The sequence below is a fragment of the Berghia stephanieae genome, chromosome 6 (genome assembly GCF_034508935.2).
Source record: "Berghia stephanieae isolate SIO BIC M18660-M18661 chromosome 6, UCSD_Bste_1.3, whole genome shotgun sequence".
NCBI lineage: Eukaryota > Metazoa > Mollusca > Gastropoda > Nudibranchia > Aeolidiidae > Berghia > Berghia stephanieae.
The window spans coordinates 11,126,991-11,149,490 of NC_088365.1; the positions used below are offsets into that span (position 1 = coordinate 11,126,991).

The 22,500-nt window shown below is 37.3% G+C and overlaps 1 protein-coding gene across 1 annotated transcript in view; it reads left to right on the forward strand.

Annotated features, from left to right (window-relative positions):
* LOC144974466 (uncharacterized) overlaps nucleotides 1–22,500 on the forward strand; it is a 452,079-nt gene that overhangs the window by 385,752 nt on the left and 43,827 nt on the right. Inside the window, exons 7-8 of the mRNA XM_078917354.1 lie at nucleotides 12,371–12,450; nucleotides 20,561–20,748. Coding sequence (XP_078773480.1) covers nucleotides 12,371–12,450; nucleotides 20,561–20,748 — 268 coding nt within the window. The remainder of the gene's footprint in view (nucleotides 1–12,370; nucleotides 12,451–20,560; nucleotides 20,749–22,500) is intronic.

Below are 22,500 nucleotides of genomic sequence, written 5' to 3' on the forward strand. Positions count from 1 at the left end.
AGTCCGTGTGGGGTTGGTTGGCCTGATGGTGCAGTGCAGGGAAAATTCTGGAAATTGCTGATAAGAAGGCACTTGAATCAAGTCCGTGTGGGGTTGGTTGGCCTGATGGTGCAGTGCAGGGAAAATTCTGGAAATGGCTGGTAAGAAGGGGCTTAAATCAAGCCCATGTGGGGTTGGTTGTCCTGATGGTGCAGTGCAGGGAAAATTCTGGAACTGGCTGGTAAGAAGGGACTTGAATCAAGCCCGTGTGGGGTTGGTTGGCCTGATGGTGCAGTGCAGGGAAAATTATGGAAATGGCTGGTAAGAAGGGACTTAAATCAAGCCCATGTGGGGTTGGTTGTCCTGATGGTGCAGTGCAGGGAAAATTCTGGAACTGGCTGGTAAGAAGGGACTTAAATCAAGCCCATAATAGCGCTCAGTTATCGGGCATGCAAATAAGTGAAAATCAGTTTTAACACATTGTTTTATATCAACTCGCTTTACAACGAGTCCCTATCCATTTGAAACATTTAATATGTAGAACGAGACATGATGCCTGTTAGGTGATATTGCAATTTTTTTTCGACATAGACAACGACGTTATCGGCCAGGTATTTATTTTACACCTGAGTACGGTGAGAGAAATGTGAGTAAAGAGTCTTTTTTGCAAGGACTCAACTATGCGTCGCTTAGAGCGACGGGACTCGAACCCAAGACGAGTGTCATACCATAAGACCACAGAACGTGGTTAACTCGAGTACTTTTGCTAATTTTCAAAAATGACAAAAAATGGATGTAAAATGTATTAAAAATAAGCGTGTCCATAGATAGTTTTATTCAACTACAATTAACATATAACAATGAAAAACATTAGCTTTGATACTATGCATATAATTTGCCTCAGAAAAATGTAATAAATGAATAGGCATGGGGTAAAAGTAATCTGGGTAAACTACGGATACAGTCGTTGTTAGGGTTGAGTTAGTTAAGTGTCGCTGTTGGATTTTAAACTCCTTCCCCCTCCCTCGCCTTTCCCCCTTGTGCACAAGGTGTTGCTATTACGCTTTATCAACGCTCATTTAATTGCTTATTAATGTTGGTTTTTTTGAGGGAGGGATGTTTCGTTCTTCTTTTTCCTGTTGCTGTGATATTATTTATGTCACGACGTCTCAATTCCGGCTAGATTCACAAATATCAACGTTTAGTCTTTATGTACATAATTTGTGTCTATTTCTGACGGACTGGAAGAAGTTAGGAGTATGGAGGTGGGGGGGGGGGGGGTGGCTGAGATTAGATTTGTGGGGGGGGGGGGGGGGAGAAGCAATCAATTCGCTGTCAGATAACAGCAAATCAGAAGGAAAGGAAAACACTATTACGAGGACAATAAACGATTTGCCGGTCTCCTCTATACTGGATAATTACATATATAAAGAAGAGGAATACTTATCAGACATGTAAAATTATACTCACAATACACCAAAAGATTTATTAACTCAAAAGAAATTAACGCTCCCCGACAAACTTAATAATAGTGAAAAGATAGGCATAAATGCTAATTGTGGGTGATTATTTTATTGAAATACTTAGGTTTCGGTGTTTATTTTCACATGATTTATGAACAGAGTTGTTTAACTCACTCAACCCTAACACCGACTATATCCGTAGTTTACCCGGGGTTACTTTTACCCCATGCCTATTTATTACCTTTTTATGAGAGAACTTATAGGCGTAGTATCAAAGCTTTTTTAAAAGCTTCTGAAGCTTTTTTAGTTTTTGCAAGTTAATTGTAGTTGAGAAAAAAATATCTATGCACATGCTCATTTTAATACATTTTTCTCCAATTTTGAAAAGCAGCAAAAATCTCTAGGATTGAGTGAGTTAACCTTTGTCGGCAAGACGTTTGAGTCCTGATATCTATGATTTATCTATTATTACTGTAAACTGTAAGACATGATTTAAATAGCAATTCAAATAGGCTTCAACAGTCGTGACGTCACTTCCCTCGTATTGACGCATAGTGACTTAGTACTGGCTCTAAACGATCGGATCAGAACAATGGCGGACGCCTTATGAAATATTTCTACGACGAGCATAAAAGTGTATCCAGAGGAGAAAAGCATTATAAATCGGATCATATTTTTACTTTTATACATTCTTATCACATGACATGTGAAAAAGTTCTAGCCAGTATGAAGAATAAAACGTACCAATTTTCTTTATTTAGAACCAAGCTACTCGTTGCTGGGCGGACGTGACATCAGACTATTGAATCCTATTAACAAACACAGATTATAGATAGTATGCGCTTGGCTAAGAAGCTCATAACATTGCCATCCGAAAGTATAACGGACCAACACACAAAACTGTGTGTATCCATGAACGTTTATAGTCGGGTTAATACAGTTCAGTGAGCATTACTCATAAACGCGGAGTCAAAAAACAATAACAAAGACCTGAGTGACGTCATCTGCATACTATCTATATTGATGTCATCCCCGTGACTATAGATAGAATGCGCTTGGCTAAGGAGTTCACAACATTGCCATCCGGAAGTATAACGAACCAACACACAAACTCTGTGTTACCATGAACTTTTATAGTCTGGTTAATACAGTTTAGTGAGAACAACTCACAAACGCGGATGGCAAAAACAATAACAAAGGCCTTAGTGACGTCATCTGCATACTATCTATAGTTCGAAGGTGACGTCACTCAGGTCTTTGTTATGATTTTTGCCATCCGCGTTTATGAGTAATGCTCACTGAACTGTATTAACTCGACTATAAACGTTCATGGATACACACAGTTTTGTGTGTTGGTCCGTTATACTTCCGGATAGTATACTCGTTCAAGCTTTTAGCCAACGATACTATCTATTTATTTCCTGTATGAAAAGGCCTGAGATACCGAGAACATGTCAAACACACAATATGTCAGGCCAGTTAGTGAGTATTTCTCACAATAGTTTGACACACAGATAAAGGACTTACATCGTAAAACCTGACGATGATTTTTTTCAATAATTTTTGTTATCATTCTGAGTGATGCTCAGGATCTGTGAGCTATTTACTCCGGGTGATGGACAAGCACTTAAGGTGGCCTTTTTTCATGACTCGCTGTAAAAAAAATATTTAGAAGTGAAATTATGCTTTGATATTCCCGAAGATCTACAAAAATGGTTGATTTAATCATTTCTGACAAGAACTCATTTAAGTTTTTTTTTTTTAATGACCTCCTAACTAAACTTGGCAATATCTCAGTTCAAGCCTTTTCACCATCCGACTGATCATGTCATTGACTATTATTAATTGATATTTATCTCGTCAAACTTCATCACCAACATTGGCATTACTATGTTAGAGCAAAGAGCGTGTAGGTAACGATTGTTATGTTACCAAGAGCTCTCATTTCCCGCTTTTGGTGAAGCCAAGCATCTTCCGGCTTCTACTCGTATTTTCTTCATTGTATCAGTAAGCCTAGCGCGCATGATACACGCGGAGCACACCAAACTCGCTGTCTCGCCTGGCACGCGACAATAGCATTGCGGTTAAGAGAAGTGAGAGCTCTTGGTAACTACGTTACCCTACACACTCTTTGCTATTATTAATTGATATTTATCTCATCAAACTTCATCACCAACATTGGCATTACTATGTTAGAGTGAAATCGGACAAAGCACGTAAAGGATTAATACTCCTGATTTGCCGATAGATTTTGATCTCACTCGTATAATTTTTATATTATACACTTTTAAAGTTGTCTATATCATTATTTCTCTCTTTCTTTTCTCTCTCTTCATTTTATCTCATTCCGAAGTTGCTTCTAATAAGCATAATAATATCTACTCGAGACATCTCAGTCGGTTGTAAAGCATTTATTTAACGTTATCGTATTTGACGCATAGATCGACCAGTTTTCATTGCCTTAATATTATGTATTATGGAATCGTGGATAGCTCATACGGTAGAGTCACGCTCTCACCGGCCAGGCGGAGTTGTCGTACCAATAAGGTCGCGGGTTCAAACCCCCATCACCGCCGCGAAAAATGTTTATTCTCTATTGTCTTCTGGCACGTTCCAACTCACTTCATCTCTTCGTAATAGTATCTACAATATTATAGATAGGTATTTGGTACCCACAATATCCATTCGGTGTTGTGTTAGAGTGGTCCGGATTCCGACAAGTTGATTCATGTTTTGATTAATCATTTATACAAAGCAATATCCACTAAACGTGCTCAAATCTCTTTACAAGGAGTAATAATTAGCCAATAGCAATATTAAACATGTAGGACTAGACATGACGCTTGTTATGCGATATTACATTTTTAAAAATTCCCCGACAGAGCAGAGATAACCCTGTTTACGGCCAGGAACTCATTTTACATCCGAGAGAATGAATGTGAATAAAGAGCGCTTTGAGTACGTTTAGTGGATATTGCCCTATATAAAAGCTCACTTTAAGGACTCAACTATGCGCTGCTCAGGCGGGTCTCGAATCCTGGACCTTCCGATCCGAAGGCGAGTGCCATACCACTAGACCACATAGCTGAACAAAGTGAAAACAGTAGATAATTACATTTGAGACGTAAGTAGGGAGTTCGAGAAACTATGCGTCTACTCTCATGATTTTCAATTGGTCAAATGCCTACAACAGCAGCAGTGTTGTAAATTGGATCTCAAAGTTATTTTTAGCGACAAATTAACCCGACAAAATACGGGATTGAAATGGTGGGTCACAAAATATTTAGTTTTATATTTGAAATTGGAGGCACTTTTAGTTTTGTTTTGTTTTTGTTGTTTTTTTTTTTGTTGGTTTTTTTTTTTGGGGGGTTGGGGTTTTTTTTTTTGTTTAGTTTATTTGTTTGTTATCATTTTAATTATTCATTATGTTGGGGGGGGGGGTTGTTTTGTTTTTCCGCGTTTTTTGTTGTTGTTGTTTTTTGCTTTTTTTGTTGTTTTTTTGTTTGTTTATTTGTTGAATTTTTTGGGGGTGGGAGGGGGGGGGGGTATTTGAGGGGGAAGTGGGAGGCGGGGAGATTCGTTTTATCATTTTAGAATTTACTGATATATTTTTGTTGTTGTTTTTATCCAGAACGATTTTCATGGACCGTTGAAGAAGTTCCTGCCGAATTTCTTATCCATATTTAGATTTCATCAGTAGAGCTTCCTGTGATATATTGTGTTAATATAAAGCGTGGAATGTCTTGAGATTTCTATCTTGATTCAAGTCTGTAGATGAAAAAAAAATACGAGGCAGTTCTCACAAGTTTTGTTTTTAACCGACCTGCACATATTTCTAGGTCTGATAACCGAACGAATTCATGGGTTTGTTTTAACATTGTTGTAATAGACAAAACTTTCTTTGTTTGTTTGTTTGTTTGTTTGTTTGTTTTTAAGGGTTTTACCGCACATGTGGGCGGCTATGTGGTCTAGTGGTATGACACTCGCTTTCGGATCGGAAGGTCCTGGGTGCGAGCCTCGCGCGCGCTCGGTGCATAGTTAAGCCCTTGGAAAAGGCTCTTTACTCACATTCTCATCACGTATCAGGTGTAAAATGAGTACCTAGCCGTTGTCTTTTTCCGAAAAAAATTGTAATATCGTCTAACAGCGATTCATGTTCGTCCTAAAATGTTTAAATTGTTTGTTGACAGGGACCCCTTGTAAAGCGCTTTGAGCACATTTAGTGGATATTGCGCTTTATAAAGATCAATTTTTTAAAAAATAATTTTTGCAGCATATTTAGGTTATATCAGCGCTAGTAAAAAGGAAGAAAATGGGATAGTAAAGAGTTCTAGAGTTACAATCAAATCACCCAAGAGAAAGTAAGACATAGGGGAACTGGGAACAAATAGGGATCAGATGTAGATTCCAAGAGCATACCGCCAATGTACTTAGTTTTGAGATCTCCAAAAAGTCTCATCTGGACACAAGCACAAGATCCAAGGAATACATTCGAATGCGTACATTATACAGTCAAAATAACAAGTATAATAATACATAACAGAGAGATATTTTTTTCCTAGTAAATCATCTCTCAAAACAATAACTATGGATTTCCCTCCCAGCCAGGATTCCGGCTAGGGCCAGGACAAAACCAAGTAATCTCATTCCAAGACAAAGACAATAAGCATGTTGGAAAATAGATATAAGGAGGATAGAAGACATAGTAAGTACTTCCCCCTGTCCTATATGGGAGGACAGGAACCCCATCCAGATATTTTGCTTTGATTTGAGAGTATTTCCATGACAACCACACACGCCAAACAACAATAGGATTCAACAGTCTGATGTCACGTCCGCCTAGCAACGAGCAGCTTGGTTCTAAACAAAGAAAATCGGTACTTTTTATTCTTCATGCTGGCTAGAACTTTTTCACAAGTCATGTGATCAGAATGTATCATAGTCAAAACATGATCAGATTTATAACGTTTTTCTCCTCTGGATATTCTTTTATGCTCGTCGGAGAAGTATTTCATTAGGTCGTCCGCCATTTTCCCGATAGTTTAGAACCAGTTGCTACGTTCCTGTGCGCCATTAAGAGGAATGTGACGTCATGACTGTTGAAGCCTATTTGGCTTATCAGATCTGCAAATAAATTCATGTCTTTTTAACGAAACACAGACGTCAGCAACTCTATATTTGTTGAGACAGACACAGACCGATTTTTTAAATTATTATTGTTTTCCCTTGTTTTGATGTTCATTCTCTTAATTTTATATCATTTAAACATGCGTGTTAGATGAATATGCATCTTTTTATAATAAGCACCTATTTATCCGAGGGAGGCGGGGGGGGGGGGGGGGGGGGGGCAATAGTTCTGTTTGTCGAGCAATAACAACTATCTGTAACCAACTCACAAACTCTATTTGACTTTTGGTTAATACCCATTTTGTAGTGAAAGATTATGACCTACGTGGCTGGAAAAAAAAAAGAAGTTGTAGAAAAGACAAATTTGAAGTAAAGTACGGTTGTGTGACGTCAGCATTAATAGTCGCTCTTTAAGATGGACACGATGGCCAAGGTCAAGGTCGTATGATGTCATTGTTTTCACTTATTTATTCGGACGTTGTGGTTCAAGTAGTTCTGCTGATGTTTCCCTACTAAGAATAAAATAAATCAACAAGTAAAATGACGAAATATAAAAAAAGGAGGAAAAGAATGCACCCGGCGGAAGAATATTATTATTATGATGTGATTTATTACCTCGAGATGTAATGAGGCAGATGAAATGGTTATGGCCGATGGTGGGTCTTGTTATTGCTGGTTTGGATTTGTTGTTCTTTTGGGGGATAGAGATGGGACTTCTTTTTTTTACTCTTTATTAGTGCGGCTATGTGGTCTAGTGGTATGACACTCGCTTTCGGATCGGAAGGTCCTCGATTCGAGCTTCGCGCTCCGCTCGGCGCATAGTTGAGTCCTTGGAAAAGGCTCTTTACTCATTTTCTTTCACCGTTCTCTGGTGTAAAATGAGTACCTGGTCGTTAACAGCGGTGTCTTTGTCCGAAAAATTGTAATATCGCCTAACAGGCGGCATGTTCCGTCCTACATGTTAAATGTTGCTGTTGACCAGGGACCCCTTGTAAAGCGCTTTGAGCACATTTAGTGGATATTGCGCTATATAAAGCTCTTTTATTTTTGGTAGAAGGGAAGTGAGCGAGAAGGACTGGGTTTTATAATATTATAATATATTCCAACCAGTCAATTTGGTATTATGTCGTAATCATTTCTTTTGGCAATATAGTATTTATATTGCGCAATATCCCCCGATATGGGTTCCCGATAGCTCAGTTGATAGAGCACTCGCTTCACGCGCAAAGAGACCGAGATCGATCCGATCAGGGTACAGTCGAGATGTTTTTTTTTCTTTTCTGACCCCTCTGTCCACCCAGCAGTGAATGGGTAGCTGAGTCTGTTAGATTTGGCGGAAAGTACTCTGTGATAACAAGCGTCCTATCCAAAGGATAGTAAACAATTGATATTGTCTCTTTCACGCTATAGAAATCGGATAAACTCCCCGGCTCCACGGGCCGAATGGCTCTGAAGGACCGCTTTAGAATATCCACAAATCGTGTTCAAGAGCTCATTACGTGGTTTTCCGGGCCAATAACACACTTAACCTGTAAGACGGGACATGATGCCTGTCAGGCGATATTACAACTCTGTCCTACAAAGATAACGCTTTCAACGGCAAGATACTAAATTTTTACACACGAGTACGTTGATTGATGTGAGTAAAAGTCTTTTCCAAGGACTCAATTATTCGCAGCTCATAGAAGGAATCGAACTGATTAACTGGTTAAAGATTATACTATCGTGTGTGGAAATGAGGTTAGACCCAGACGAATCTTTTCGCGATCAACAGTCACAAACAAATTAATCGGTTCAGTAACAGAGTCCGTAGGAGCGCCCAAAATTGGGCAGTTTTTTTATCATTTTCATTTCTATAGCGAGAAACGGGGTGTCAATGTTGTTGTTTTGTTTGTTTGTTTGTTTGTTTGCTGTTGCTTTATTTTTATTTTATTTTTTATTGGGTTTTTTGGGGGTTTTTTTTGTTTTGTTTTGTTTGTTTTGTTTTGTTGTTTTTTGTTTTTGTTTTTTTTTGGGGGGGGGTGGTGTGTTTTCTTTTTTTTTATACTGTTTGTTAGTTTTTGCTTTTTGTTTTTCTTTGTCTTTTTTTTATTGTATTTTTTTTCTTGTTTCTATTATTGTCTTTGTTTTGCTTTATTTTTGTATGTTGTTTTTGTTTTGTTTTGTTTTTTTGTTGTTTTGTTTTTTTTTGGGGGGAGGGATTGTTTGTTCGTTTTTGTTTTGTTTTGTTTGTTTGTTTGTTTGTTTGTTTGTTTGTTTGTTTGTTTGTTTGTTTCTTTTGGGGGGGGGGGGTAGGGGGGTTAGGGGGGGGACAGTTGTGTTCGTAGTTCCAATGCAGGCTCTTGCAAGATCGACCCATTCCGGGGTCTCGGTTAGCCCCTTTTATTTTTGGAGAGTAAGATGGGAGGAATAACTCGGTCGTTCGTTCTTTCCAATTTTGATGTCGGTCGGTAGTCAGTGGTCGGTTTCATCTTCATCCCAACCAAGATGTCATCACAGGATTGAACACTTGTCACCAGAATGAGATGGGCGCGTCAATGTTGTGTTATTGGAATTTCCCCATTCCGATTAGAAAATTGATTAAACGTTCCCGAGATTTTGTACTTTTTGTTTATTTTTTGTTGTTGTTATTGTGGGGGGTGGGGGGGGGGGAAGGAAAGGGGACATAATCTTTCATATTTATATTTCTCCCCTGAGTTTTAGTGGTGATACTGTTATTATCATTGTTGTTGTCATTGTTATCATTTTATAGTTGCTTGTATTCTTCTTCTTCTTCTTCTTCTTCTTCTTCTTCTTCTTCTTCTTCTTCTTCTTTTCTTCTTTTCTTCTTTCTTCTTCTTCTTCTTCTTCTTCTTCTTTCTTCTTCTTCTTTCTTCTTTCTTCTCTTCTTCTTTTCTTCTTCTTCTTCTTTCTTCTTCCTTCTTCTTCTTCTTCTCTTCTTCTTCTTCTTCTTCTTCTTCCTTCTCTTCTTCTTCTTTCTTCTTCTTCTTCTTCTTCTTTCTTCTCTTTCTTCTTCTTCTTTCTTCTTCTTCTTCTTCTTCTTTCTTCTTCTTCTTCTTTTCTTCTTTTCTTCTTCTTCTTCTTCTTTCTTCTTCTTCTCTTCTTCTTCTTCTTCTTCTTCTTCTTCTTCTTCTTCTTCTTCTTCTTCTTCTTCTTCTTCTTCTTCTTTCTTCTTCTTCTTTCTTCTTCTTCTTCTCTTCTTCTCTTCTTCTTCTTCTTCTTCTTCTTCTTCTTCTTCTTCTTCTCTTCTTCTTCTTTCTTCTTCTTCTTCTCTTCTTCTTCTTTTCTTCTTCTTCTTCTTCTTCTTTCTTCTTCTTCTTCTTCCTTCTTCTTCTTCTTCTTCTTCTTCTTCTTCTTCTTCTTTCTTCTTCTTTCTTCTTCTTCTTCTTTCTTCTTCTTCTTCTTTCTTCTTCTTTCTTCTTCTTTTCTTCTTTTCTTCTTCTTCTTCTTCTTTCTTCTTCTTCTTCTCTTCTTCTCTTCTTCTTCTTTTCTTCTTCTTCTTCTTCTTCTTCTTTCTCTTCTTTTTCTTCTTCTTCTTTCTTCTTCTTTTTCTCTTCTTCTTCTTCTTCTTCTTCTTCTTCTTTCTTCTTCTTCCTTCTTCTTCTTCTTCCTTCTTCTTCTTTTCTCTCTTCTTCTTCTTCTTCTTCTTCTTCTTCTTCTTCTTCTTCTTCTTCTTCTTCTTCTTCTTCTTCTTCTTCTTCTTCTTCTTCTTCTCTTCTTCTTCTTCTTCTTCTTCTTCTTCTTTTCTTCTTCTTCTTCTTCTTTTCTTCTTCTTCTTCTTCTTCTTCTTCTTCTTCTTCTTCTTCTTCTTCTTCTTCTTCTTCTTCTTCTTTCTTCTTCTTCTTCTTCTTCTTCTTCTCTTCTTCTTCTTCTTCTTCTTCTTCTTCTCTTCTTCTTCTTCTTCTTCTTCTTCTTCTTCTTCTTCTTCTTCTTCTTCTTCTTCTTCTTCTTCTTCTTCTTCTTCTTCTTCTTCTTCTTCTTCTTCTTCTTCTTCTTCTTTCTTCTTCTTCTTCTTTCTTCTTCTTCTTCTTCTTCTTCTTTTCTTCTTCTTCTTCTTCTTCTTCTTCTTCTTCTTCTTCTTCTTCTTCTTCTTCTTCTTCTTCTTTCTTCTTCTTCTTCTTCTTCTTCTTCTCTTCTTCTTCTTCTTCTTCTTCTTCTTCTTCTTCTCTTCTTTTCTTCTTCTTCTTCTTCTTTCTTCTTCTTCTTCTTCTTCTTTTCTTCTTCTTCTTTCTCTTCTTCTTCTCTTCTCTTCTTTCTTCTTCTTTCTTCTCTTCTTCTTCTTCTTCTTCTTTCTTCTTCTTCTTCTTCTTCTTCCTTCTCTCTTCTTCTTCTCTTCTTCTTCTTCTTCTTCTTCTTCTTCTTCTCTTCTCTTCTTCTTCTTCTTCTTCTCTTCTTCTTCTTCTTCTTCTTCTTTTCTCTTCTTTCTTCTTCTTCTCTTTCTTCTTTTCTTCTTCTTTTCTTCTTCTTCTTCTCTTCTTTCTTCTTTTCTTCTTCTTCTTCTCTCTCTTCTTCTTCTTCTTTTCTTTTCTTCTTCTTCTTCTTCTTCTTCTTCTTCTTCTTTCTTCTTCTTCTTCTTCTTCTCTTCTTCTTCTCTTCTTCTTCTTCTTCTCTTCTTCTTCTTCTTTTCTTCTTCTTCTTCTTCTCTTCTTCTTCTTTCTTCTTCTTCTTCTTCTTCTCTTCTTCTTCTTCTTCTTCTCTTCTTCTTCTTTCTTCTTCTTCTTCTTTTTTCTTCTTCTTCTTCTTCTTTCTTCTTTCTTTTCTTTTCTCTTCTCTTCTCTCTCTATCTTCTTCTTTCGTTATCTTATCTTCTTCTTTCTTCTTTCTGTTATCTTCATCTTCTTCTTCTTTCTTATTCGTTTCGTTATCGTTATCGTTCTCTTATCGTTTCGTTACTTTCGTTATCTTATCGTTACGTATCGTTATCGTTATCGTTATCGTTATCGTTATCGTTCATCGTTATCGTTATCGTTACGTTATCGTTATCGTTATCGTTATGTTATCGTTATCGTTACTTATCGTTATCGTTATCGTTATCGTTATCGTTATCGTTATTACGTTATCGTTATCGTTATCGTTATCGTTATCGTTATCGTTATCGTTATCGTATTATCGTTATCGTTATCGTTATCGTTATCGTTATCGTTACGTTATCGTTATCGTTATCGTTATCGTTATCGTTATCGTTATCGTTATCGTTTATCGTTATTTCGTTATCGTTATCGTTATCGTTATCGTTATCGTTATCGTTATCGTTATCGTTATCGTTTCGTTATCGTTATCGTTATCGTTATCGTATCGTTATCGTTATCGTTATTTCGTTATCGTATCGTTATCGTTATCGTTATCGTTATCGTTATCGTTATCGTTAGTCGTTGTCGTTGTCGTTGTCGTTGTCGTTGTCGTTGTCGTTGTCGTTGTCGTTGTTGTTGTTGTTGTTGTTGTTGTTGTTGTATTATTATTATTATTATTATTATTATTATTATTATCATTATTATCATTATTATCATTATTATCATTATTATTACTATTATTATCATTATTAGTATTATTATTATTATCATTATCATCATCATCAACATCATCATCATCATCATTATTATTATTATTATTATTATTATTATTATTATTATTATTATTATTATTATTATTATTATTATTATTATTATTATTATTATTATTATTATTATTAACATCATCATCATCATTATTACTGTGGCCTCTTGATGTTACTAAATATAGCTTGTCCAAATTTCCCATAATATATTACTACTTTCATCGTTGTTATTTCTCGTCTTTTCCAGAATTGTGGCGATGTCTCCCCTACAACTCTATCGCCTGAGGCATCCCCCAGTAATTCTTGTGATGAGGGGGAAGGAGCCAGGTAAGAGGAAAATAGTAATAATGATGAACATTTATATAGAGCTTTTGACTGGAACCATTTTGCGCTGTTTAATGGTGTGTGTGTGGGTGTATATATATATATATATATATTATTATATATATATATATATATATATATATATATACGCGAAGTGGCCGAGTGGTTAAGGCATTGCACTTTAACCCGGAAGGTCCCAGGTTCGAGCCCCGCTTCAGGCACTTTCGTAATTTTTTATGTGTCAAGATTATTAACTCCCAATTTGCTCACTTGGACAACATGGGTGATTCCTGTTGACATCAGACATCTTGTTTGATGAATTATCAATATTCCTTCGTGGAATGCCTAGGAAGGCCGACGATATCTTATGATGTTATGGCGAAAGGGCATATATATATATATACATCAAATAATTTTTTTTTTATCTTATTCAATACTTGTCGCGAGTCAGACGTCCTCCTTTATTTTGTAGATAATCATTCATACCTGAGTAGATTGTGGTAATTTGTGTAAAATGACTTACCCAAGGTGATTAGACTGAGTCAACAAGTGGTTTTATTTTAACAACAATATAAAAATGAGTGGTCATGTATTTGAACAAACTACTGACCGCTGATAACTGGTCCAAATTCCGTCCCTTCTTTGGTCCGAATTTTTCCTTTAATACCGATTCTCCTGATGGATTTACCTATCATAATTATAATAGTATGAGACACACACTCCCCGACACACAACCTAACACACACTACGACATCATAAGGACCCCACCCCCCCCCACCCCCACACACACACATTATCGAGGACTGTGAGATAAAGAAGAAGATGATATACTGGCATTTACTGTTGTTAAGGGTTTTAACTGCGTTTGTTTAGGCCTTTTTGTTGGACTGTCTGTTTTGTTGTGTGTGTGTGTGTGTGTGTGTGTTGTGTGTGTGTGTGTTGTGTTTTGGGTTGTTGTTGTGTGTGTTGTGTGTGTGTGTTGTGTGTGTGTGTGTTGTGTGTGTGTGTGTGTGTATGTGTGTTTGTTGGTGTGTGTGTTGTGGTGTGTGTGTGTTGTGTGTGTGTTGTGTGTGTGTATGTGTGTTGTATGTATGTGTGTATGTTGTGTGTGTATGTGTGTGTATGTGTGTGTGTTTGTGTGTGTATGTGTTGTGTGTTTTGTGTGTGTGTGTGTGTGTTTCGATTGATCTATGTATATATTTATTGGGGTTTTTATTTATTTTTTATGTTTCTTTGTTGTTATGTTGATTTTATTTTCTATATGTATGTTGGTTAATTTGTGTTTGTTTATTTTAGGATCATATTTTATTGTTTCCTGTTTGTTTTGTTTTTTTGATGGTTTCTTCGACTTTTCTTGTTGTTTATTTTAATTTTAGTTAATGCTTTGGGTTTTATTTTGGGTTTTTTTTTAATATTTATCCTATAGTTAATTGGGGGGGGGGAAATGGGTGTGGGGGGGATGGGGGGGGGGGGTTCTACGCAGAAGCGAAAGGGGGGGGGGGGGGGGGAGAAGAGGATAAAATCGAGTAATTTACTTTGGATTAAGAGTTAATTTTCCAAATTGTCAATAAATAGGCAAAGAAAACGACGTCATGAGCCCAAGCTGGCAATAACAGGGGAAGTGAGATTTCCGGTCATTTCCGGTCCATGACCATAAAGAGTAATTTGGAGAAATCCCATTTATTTATAGTGCCAAATAATAGTATTAAAAAAACACGACACGGGGCATTGGGGATTTTGTTTGGCAAAAACTGGCTAAACGCATTCTTTAAAATTTTGGCCAGGATTTTTGGTTTTACTTAACTTCGTGATAAGTTAAAATGGACTTCATTTTATCAACATTTCTTAAATCTGAGACTTTTGGGGCGTTGATAAGAAAACTCAGATTTTTTAGATTATATTTTACACTTTTTTACAGTTGATGAATTAGAATTTTAAGTAAAAGATATCTGGCAAAGATTAAGGTGTTTTATAAGTGTGACACAAGTCGGTTAGCTAGGCTGGTGGTGAGTGGTGAGTATGGGAGAAGATGGGAAGTAGTAGTAGTAGTAGTAGTAGTAGTAGTAGTAGTAGTGGTATTAGTAGTAGTAGTAGTAGTAGTAGTAGTAGTAGTAGTAGTAGTAGTAGTAGTAGTAGTAGTAGTAGTAGTAGTAGTAGTAGTAGTAGTAGTAGTAGTAGTAGTAGTAGTAGTAGTAGTAGTGGTAGTAGTAGTAGTAGTAGTAGTATATAGTAGTAGTAGTAGTAGTAGTAGTAATAGTAGTAGTAGTAGTAGGAGGAGGAGGAGGAGGAGGAGGAAGAGGGTGAGGGGAGGAGGAGTGGTGGTGTAGTGGTAATAGTAGTGGTATGACACTCGCTTTCGGATCGGAAGGTTCTGGGTTCGAGCCTCGTGCTCGGCGCATAGTTGAGTCCTTGGAAAAGGCTCTTTACTCGCATTCAGTCACCGTACTCAGGTGTAAAATATGTACATGGCCGTTAACAGCGTTGTCTTTGTCCGAAAAATTGTAATATCGCCAACAGGCGTCATGTCCCGTCCTACATGTAAAATGTTGCTGTTGACCTGGGACCCCTTGTAAAGCGCTTTGAGCACATTTAGTAGATATTGCGCTATATAAAGCTCAATTTTCTATATTTTTTAAAAGTATTTCTGTTGGCTAGGAAGAATCCCTTGTTAAATTAAAGCGCTTTGAGCAGGTTAAGTTGATATTGCGCTATATAAATGTTCAAGTCAAGTTAAACTTTTCCCGATCGGTGTGTAGATGGCTTAACCCAGAATTTAAGAATAATTGCATTGTCTGAAAAACATCCCGCTCTGTCAAGGCGTGTTGGAAATGGTGATTTCCCCAAAGAAATCAGTTGAATTTAAAAGGATTTTGACACATTATGCCACATTGTGCCAAAATACAAATCATGACACACACATACACACACAAACTAAAATAGACATGATACATTGTCATGGTGACCTGAAGAAAAAGAAAGAAATTTACATTTTTCTTCTCTTATTCTGAGCTTTTTACTAGGTGTGTAGATTGTTTGAGTGGGTGGGTGGGATGGGGAAGGGGGTTTGGGTTGAAATGGAAGTTGGGGGTTGGGGGGGGGGGGGGGGATTTGTTGGGTTTTTTGTTTTTTAGATAGTTCGAAGATGACGTCACTCGGGTCTTAGTTATTGTTTTTTTTTTTGTCATCCTCGTTTATGAGTAATGCTCACTGAACTGTATTAACCTGACTACAAAAGTTCATGGATACACACCGTTTGGTGTGTTGGTCCGTTATACTTCCGGATGGCAATGTTATGAGCTTCTTAGCCAATCGCATACTATCTATAAATGATGTCAGCTGATTCTTCTTTCTTGAAGCCCAGTTGAATCGTTGTTCCTGCTCTCTTGGTGAAAACGGTTAGTTATGTAATTATAACTAATGTGAACAATACTAGGAGAACTTATGAAATCATCAGTAGTTTCGTCTCATCTAGTTTAACAGTCAAGCAATATCTACCATGTTCATTGACTGAATGAGTGACAATAATAGTAAAACTGCCCACTATGCGATGTCATTGGGTGAGATTTAGGGTGTGAATCTTTACCTTTTTATAGGCGGTGATGAAAATCGCAAAAGCATTCGTTAAAGAAAGGATTCCTAACATGCAACGTGTTCCATATGGAATGGAAATTTTTGGTTCCTTATTTCCTGCTAGGGGGGGTCCCGATAGCTTAGTTGTTAGATCACTCGCTTCACAAGTAAACTGTTGAAGTTAAGATTGACTTCTAGACCCCTTTGTCTTCCCAGCAGGGTCTATTAGATAAGGTGGAAAGTGCTTTGCGATACACAAAGGTCGTATCCAAAGGGTACCAAGCAATTGCTATTTTCCATTTTACGTGATAGAACCATAGGACGAATGAAAGACTCGGGGAATTAATAAGGATTATGTAACCTATTACTCATGGCGAAATATTGGAAATATGCTATAGAGATGTGAATATTTCATTAGAATAGATTTTAATGATTTTGTTATAGAAATGTGACCCATCGACTCAAAACGGTATTATGTCGGAACGAACCAGATGCTTAAAAGCCGAATTAAATGTTAAAACTGGTCAAAATATAAATCGTTGGCATTAGCACCCAAAAATATGGTATCCATTCTCCTCAATAAAACATACAAACTCAACACAAGTCTGATATATCTGGCTATAAATTCAATTTTCAACATCTTAACCAACCCGACTTAATACCGTTTTGAGGTGAAGGGTCACAAATGTTGGATTTCACAGAGATTCATTTTCTCGCATCGTCCAGAGGCTGCGACAAGAACAGAATGCTTGCACAATGAAATAATAAGAGAAACTAAATAACAATATTTTCAATGGAATGGTGATCATGATATTATCTATTATCTTCCTTTGATATGGAGAAAAGGTCCGATTAAAAATGACAGAATATTGCGTGCAATCAATTCGTGCGAGGCTGAATAAATGGATATGCTGGTCACTCTATCTATTATCATCGAATTATTACAGGTTAGAATGTTTACCCTTCTTGATAATCAAATAGACTCAATTCCTTTATATTATTGACAAACCCGCGATTATTAAATTTTAAATCAACTCCGTCGGCTCGTTATCACATGCTTTATGCGATTGTGTTTTTCATCTGCCTCTCTGTTTGTCGGACTGTTTATATTATATTATAATATGTGACTCTCCGTCTCAAAACGGTATTATGTCTGAATGAGTAAGATGATGAAATTTGAATTTATAGCCAGAAATATCAGACGGGTTGAGTTTGAATGTTTTATTGAGAAGAATGAATATCATATGTCAGGGTACCAATGCCGATGATTCCTGTTGTTGGCCGATTTAGCATTAATTTCGGCTATTCAGCATCTGGTTAATCCCGACTTAATACCATTTTGACACGAATGGTCACATATATTATGCGCGTGTGTTTTAACCCTCTCCTTACCAACCACAGGAAAATCGTCACATTTGTTACGATACAACCAACAATTTTATCATTCTGATTTCTTTAGCACATAACAAAATTTAAAGAAAATTTGTTGTTATAGCTAGATATAAAAACTTGACACTGTATTAAAGAGCTCATTTTGCTGAACAATATTGTGTATAGAATGTACTTGTGGCTTTTCTGTTTGAATAAGAAAAATCTATGTTTGTTTTGGGTGGGCGTGACGTTTTGCGGGAAACATTGAAAATGGGTGGTCAGGAGAGAGTTAATGTGCTTTTATTCTTGTACATGTTCTTGGAATTTATTTTATTGTTGTTTAATTATTATTATTATCATTATTATTTGACTAGTCTAAATCTTTTATTTGAGCTCAGTGAGTGGGAGAATAAACTTGTTCGCGAGTTTATCGATTTTAGGAGTATATTAAGGAGTTTGTCAAAAATCTGTATATCATTGGGTGGGGTGGGGGAGGGGGTTTGTTTGTTTATTTTGTATTGGTCTTTGTGTTGTTTTGGGGGGGGTTATTTTTGTTTTTTGATCTGTTTTTTGTTTTGTTTTTTGTTTTGTTTTGGGTTTTTTTTTTTGGTTTTTTTTGTGTTTTTTTTTGTTTTTTTGTTTGTTTTTTTTTTTGGGGGGGGGGTTGTTTTTGTTTTTGTTTTTAGTTTTTTTATTTGGGGGGGGGGGGGTTGTGGGTTTTTTTTTGTTTTATTTTGTTTTTGTTTGTTTTGTTGTTTTTTCGGGGGGGGGGGGGGGGTTTGTGTTTGTATTTTGTTTTTGTTTTGTTTGTTTTTTGTTTGTTTGTTTTGTTGGGTTTTTTTTTTTGGGGGGGGGGTGCTCTTTGATTTCCAACCTAGACGTAATTAGTTCCCAATAAATTCCATCAAACAGATTCAACGATCACAGCTAATGCAACAGGTTTGATCCGTGCGTCGTCGGTAACAACAAATAAATGGTGATCGTTTTGTCAGACGAATCTTGCAGGCAAATGGAATTATTATTATAAACCCATTCCCAGCGCGAATTGCAACGATCGCAGTGAGTGTGAGCTTTGGAAATCTATCCAAATTCTTATCACAAGTCACGTGAGCACAGTATGTTGTTGTTTTTATGGGTTTTAGGCGCTCGCTACGACACTTTTAGGTCATTTCAGCACCAGTGAGAGGAAAGATGATATGGAGTAAATGTTGTAGATCTGAAGTTAAAATCCTTACAGATAATGCAATAAATAATAATGTGGATTTTAATGTAAGATTCAATTAAATAATATACGAAAACAGATATAATTTACGTTTCGGGTTTCCCCTTTATCAACAAAACAGCATGAATGAAACACTACAGATGAATGAGATAATTTGATAAATTAATTAAGTGGTAAACCTGAAAAAATATCCAAGACCATCTGAAAATGAGATCTACAAATCTTCTCAATGAGCTTAAGGAAAATGTTTTTGGCGTTTCTCGAACTGTCCCTTTCTGTCATGGATCGGGGGTAAAAATTGTAGTGAAAACAAATTTGTTTCCATTGTTTTTGACAGACAAAGCGTTAACTTCGAACCAGCTCTTCGTGTAAACCTAATCCTTATCTATTCAAAATCTTATACAGTTTATTGACATTCTATTATCATGGTCATTGCATTCTATCGTAACTGCAATTTATTCTGAAAAGCCTGGTCTTCGCTGGACAATGAGGTCATTATGTAAAATCACTGGACAAAACTGAAGTGTGGGAAGAGCTCTTTTTTTGTATGTTTTCCTTTCTTTCGTTGGTGTGTTTTATTACCCGAGTTCTTTTCATTGGGTCAGCCGGGGGTCATCTGACTGTGTTGTTGTTGTTGTTGTTGTTGTTGTTGTTGTGATGATATTACGATAAAGCTATCAAAAAGCAAGAGACAGGGAGGAATGGAGAGAGATAATTCATGCAGTATCCGAAGCCTGGACCAGACATGGAACCTAGAAGAAGAAGAAGATCAACGATCCAGTCAACCGGAAATGACATGACTATTACATTTCACCAATCAGCTAGACTTTAGTTCCAATCCCTAGGTCTAGTGGAATGACACTCGCTTTCGGATAGGAAGGTCCTGGGTTCGAGCCTCGCGCTCGGCGCATAGTTGAGTTCTTGGAAAAGGCTCTTTACTCACATTTTCTCACCGTACTCAGGTGTAAAATGAGTACCTGGCCGTTAACAGCGTTGTCTTTGTCTGAAAAATTGTAATATCGCCTAACAGGCGTCATGTCCCGTCCTACATGTTAAATGTTGCTGTTGACCCCTTGTAAAGCGCTTTGAGCACATTTAGTGGATATTGCGCTATATAAAGGTCAATTTTAATTAAGCAATGTAAAGCCAATGCCATTTGTAAAAAGTGCTGATTACTGATTTCTTCAGATTTATTTCCTGTACTTCATTCAGTACAATTGAGCGCAGTTTGCAACGCTTTTGAGGATCTATTTATCCCTTAACCCTGTTCTTACCAGTCATTTTCAGAATTTTCCCCAATACTTCACACCCAACTAACACAAAAATATATTTTTTATCACTCAGACACAATATCAGTAAAATTCTTGCGGTACATAATTTCTTTAGCAATACATGCTCTACAACACACTGTTCATTTTCTTTAAATTTTATGATGTACAAAAGACATTTGGATAAGAAAAATTAAATGTTGGTTGTATCTGAACGAATGTGACGATTTTCCTATAGTTGGTAAAAAAAAATTATGTCTTTTACGCCACGACATCATAAGATATCGTCGCCTATGCATTCCACGAAGGAATATAGATAACTCATCAAACAAGATGTCTGATGTCAACAGGAATCACCAATGTTGTCCAAGTGAGCAAATTGGGGGTTAACTCCCTCCTTACCGGCCATTTTCCGGATGCAGAATAAATCAGAATGAGAAAAATGTTAGCTAAACGTAACAAATGTAACGATTTTCCTGTGGGTGGTAAGGAGGGAGTGAATAATCTTGCTCAAGGAAAAAAACGAAAGTGCCTGAAGCGGGGCGCAAACCCGGGTCATCCGGATCACAGTGCAATGCCTTAACTCGGCCACTTCGCCCCCCGCATAGTTGGTAAGGAGAGGGTTAAAATAAACACATGACAATAATATATGCTAATCGATCGCTTTGTTTCTTCTATCCAGCAACATCGCTGAGCGCCTGAGACGAAGGCGTAGCTCGGTTGACCTCGCCATGAACATCTACCCAGGAGACCTCCTGGTGCAAGAGCATCACAAGAAGCTCATCAAAAGGAATACCATTGCTGATTTCTACGCCTCGGGAAAACAACCCAATGGGAGTCCTCTTGCTGGAACTCCCAGTGGCCCTGAAGGTGCGTTTTTGAGTCTTTTCTTGAAAAGTGTCTTTTGTTGCTGTGGTTTTTTGTTTTTTTTAATATAGCTTTATAAAAAAGTTTCCAACTCTCGGTTTTTTTTCTTCTGAGATTTCCCTCGTTTCTTTGATGTAATCTGTGGGTGGGGGGGGGGGGGGAGGGGGACAATGACCCAGTTGAACAAGTAGGACGAGACATAAAGCCTGTTGGGCAATGTTAGATTTTTTTTCCCGAAAGTGACAAGGATGTTAACAGACAGGTACTCATTTTACACCTGAATACGGTGAGATAAAGTGACTACAGAGCCTTTTCCAAACACTCAACCATGTGACTCGAACCCTGGACCTTCCTATTTGAAGGCGGGAGTCATACTGCTAGAGCAAATAGCAGCGTTTCTTTTCTTTTGTTTTCAATTGAAATAAAATACCCATTGATGTGATAATGGTTGTCCCTATTCCACGCCTTTTGACACGTAAGGCTGAAACCTGTATCCGTTAGAATGTCTATAATTAAACCGAATGACACTAAATTGCTGTTTATTATTTTTTTTTTTAATTTAATTTTTTCCAATATCCACTAAATGTGCTCAAAGCGCTTTACAAGGGGTCCCTGGTCAACAGCAACATTTAACATTTAGGACGGGACATGACGCCTGTTAGGCGATGTTATAATTTTTTCGGACAGAGATAACGCTGTTAACTGTCAGGTTCTCATGTTACACCTGAGTACGGTGAGAGAATGTGAGTAAAGAGCCTTCTCCAAGATCTCATCTATGCGCCGAGTGCGAGGCTCGAACCCAGGACCTTCCGATCCGAAAGCGAGTGTCATACCACAAGACCACATAGCCGCACGCCCCTATTCCACGCCTTTTGACATTCAAGGCTGAAACGTGTATTCCTTAGAATGTCTATAATTAAACCGAATGACACTAAATTGCTGTTTATTATAGCCATTAAGTAAGACGCCAAAAGTAAATTTCACTGGTTCGTTGATTGCGGTCGTGACTGACAGGGAAATGATATTTTTTTTAATAGCAGTAATAAATCTGATGTGTATGCTGATGATTATGATGATGATGGTGGCGGCGGTGATGGTGGTGGTGGTGGTGGTGGTGGTGGCGGTGGTTGTGATGATGATGTTGATGATGATGATGATGATGATGATGATGATGATGATGATGATGATGATGATGGCGGTGGTGGTGGCGGTGGTGGTTTTTGATGATGATGTTGATGATGATGATGATGATGATGATGATGATGATGATGATGTTGACGATGATGATGATGATGACAACGATGATGATGATGATAATGATAATAATGATGCTGATAATGATTCAATGATGATGAAACTATCACCACAATGCTAAAGACGACGACGACGACGGCGATAATAATGACGGTCTGCCGTGCAAGCTTTATATATCCCTACCCCATCTCCACCGCACAACAAACATCCCAGTTGCCTGACGTCTTGTAAATGAGTAGAAAGAAGCAAACATAAGCGACAGCAACTTGTTCATTGTCTACAAAATGGAGCAATTTCCTGTCCATGAGATCTCCTGGTGCTCGTCATGTAAATGAAATTCGCCCTGCCATGCAATTGGCCCCTTCCACTTGAATGTCCTTGTAAATGTCTGATCCAAAGACGCGTCTTCGTAAATCCAAATATTATGTAGATGAATATCTTACAAATGGCACTGGTTTAAAATATGAATAAATAAATATGAATGATTTGTCAATTGAAACC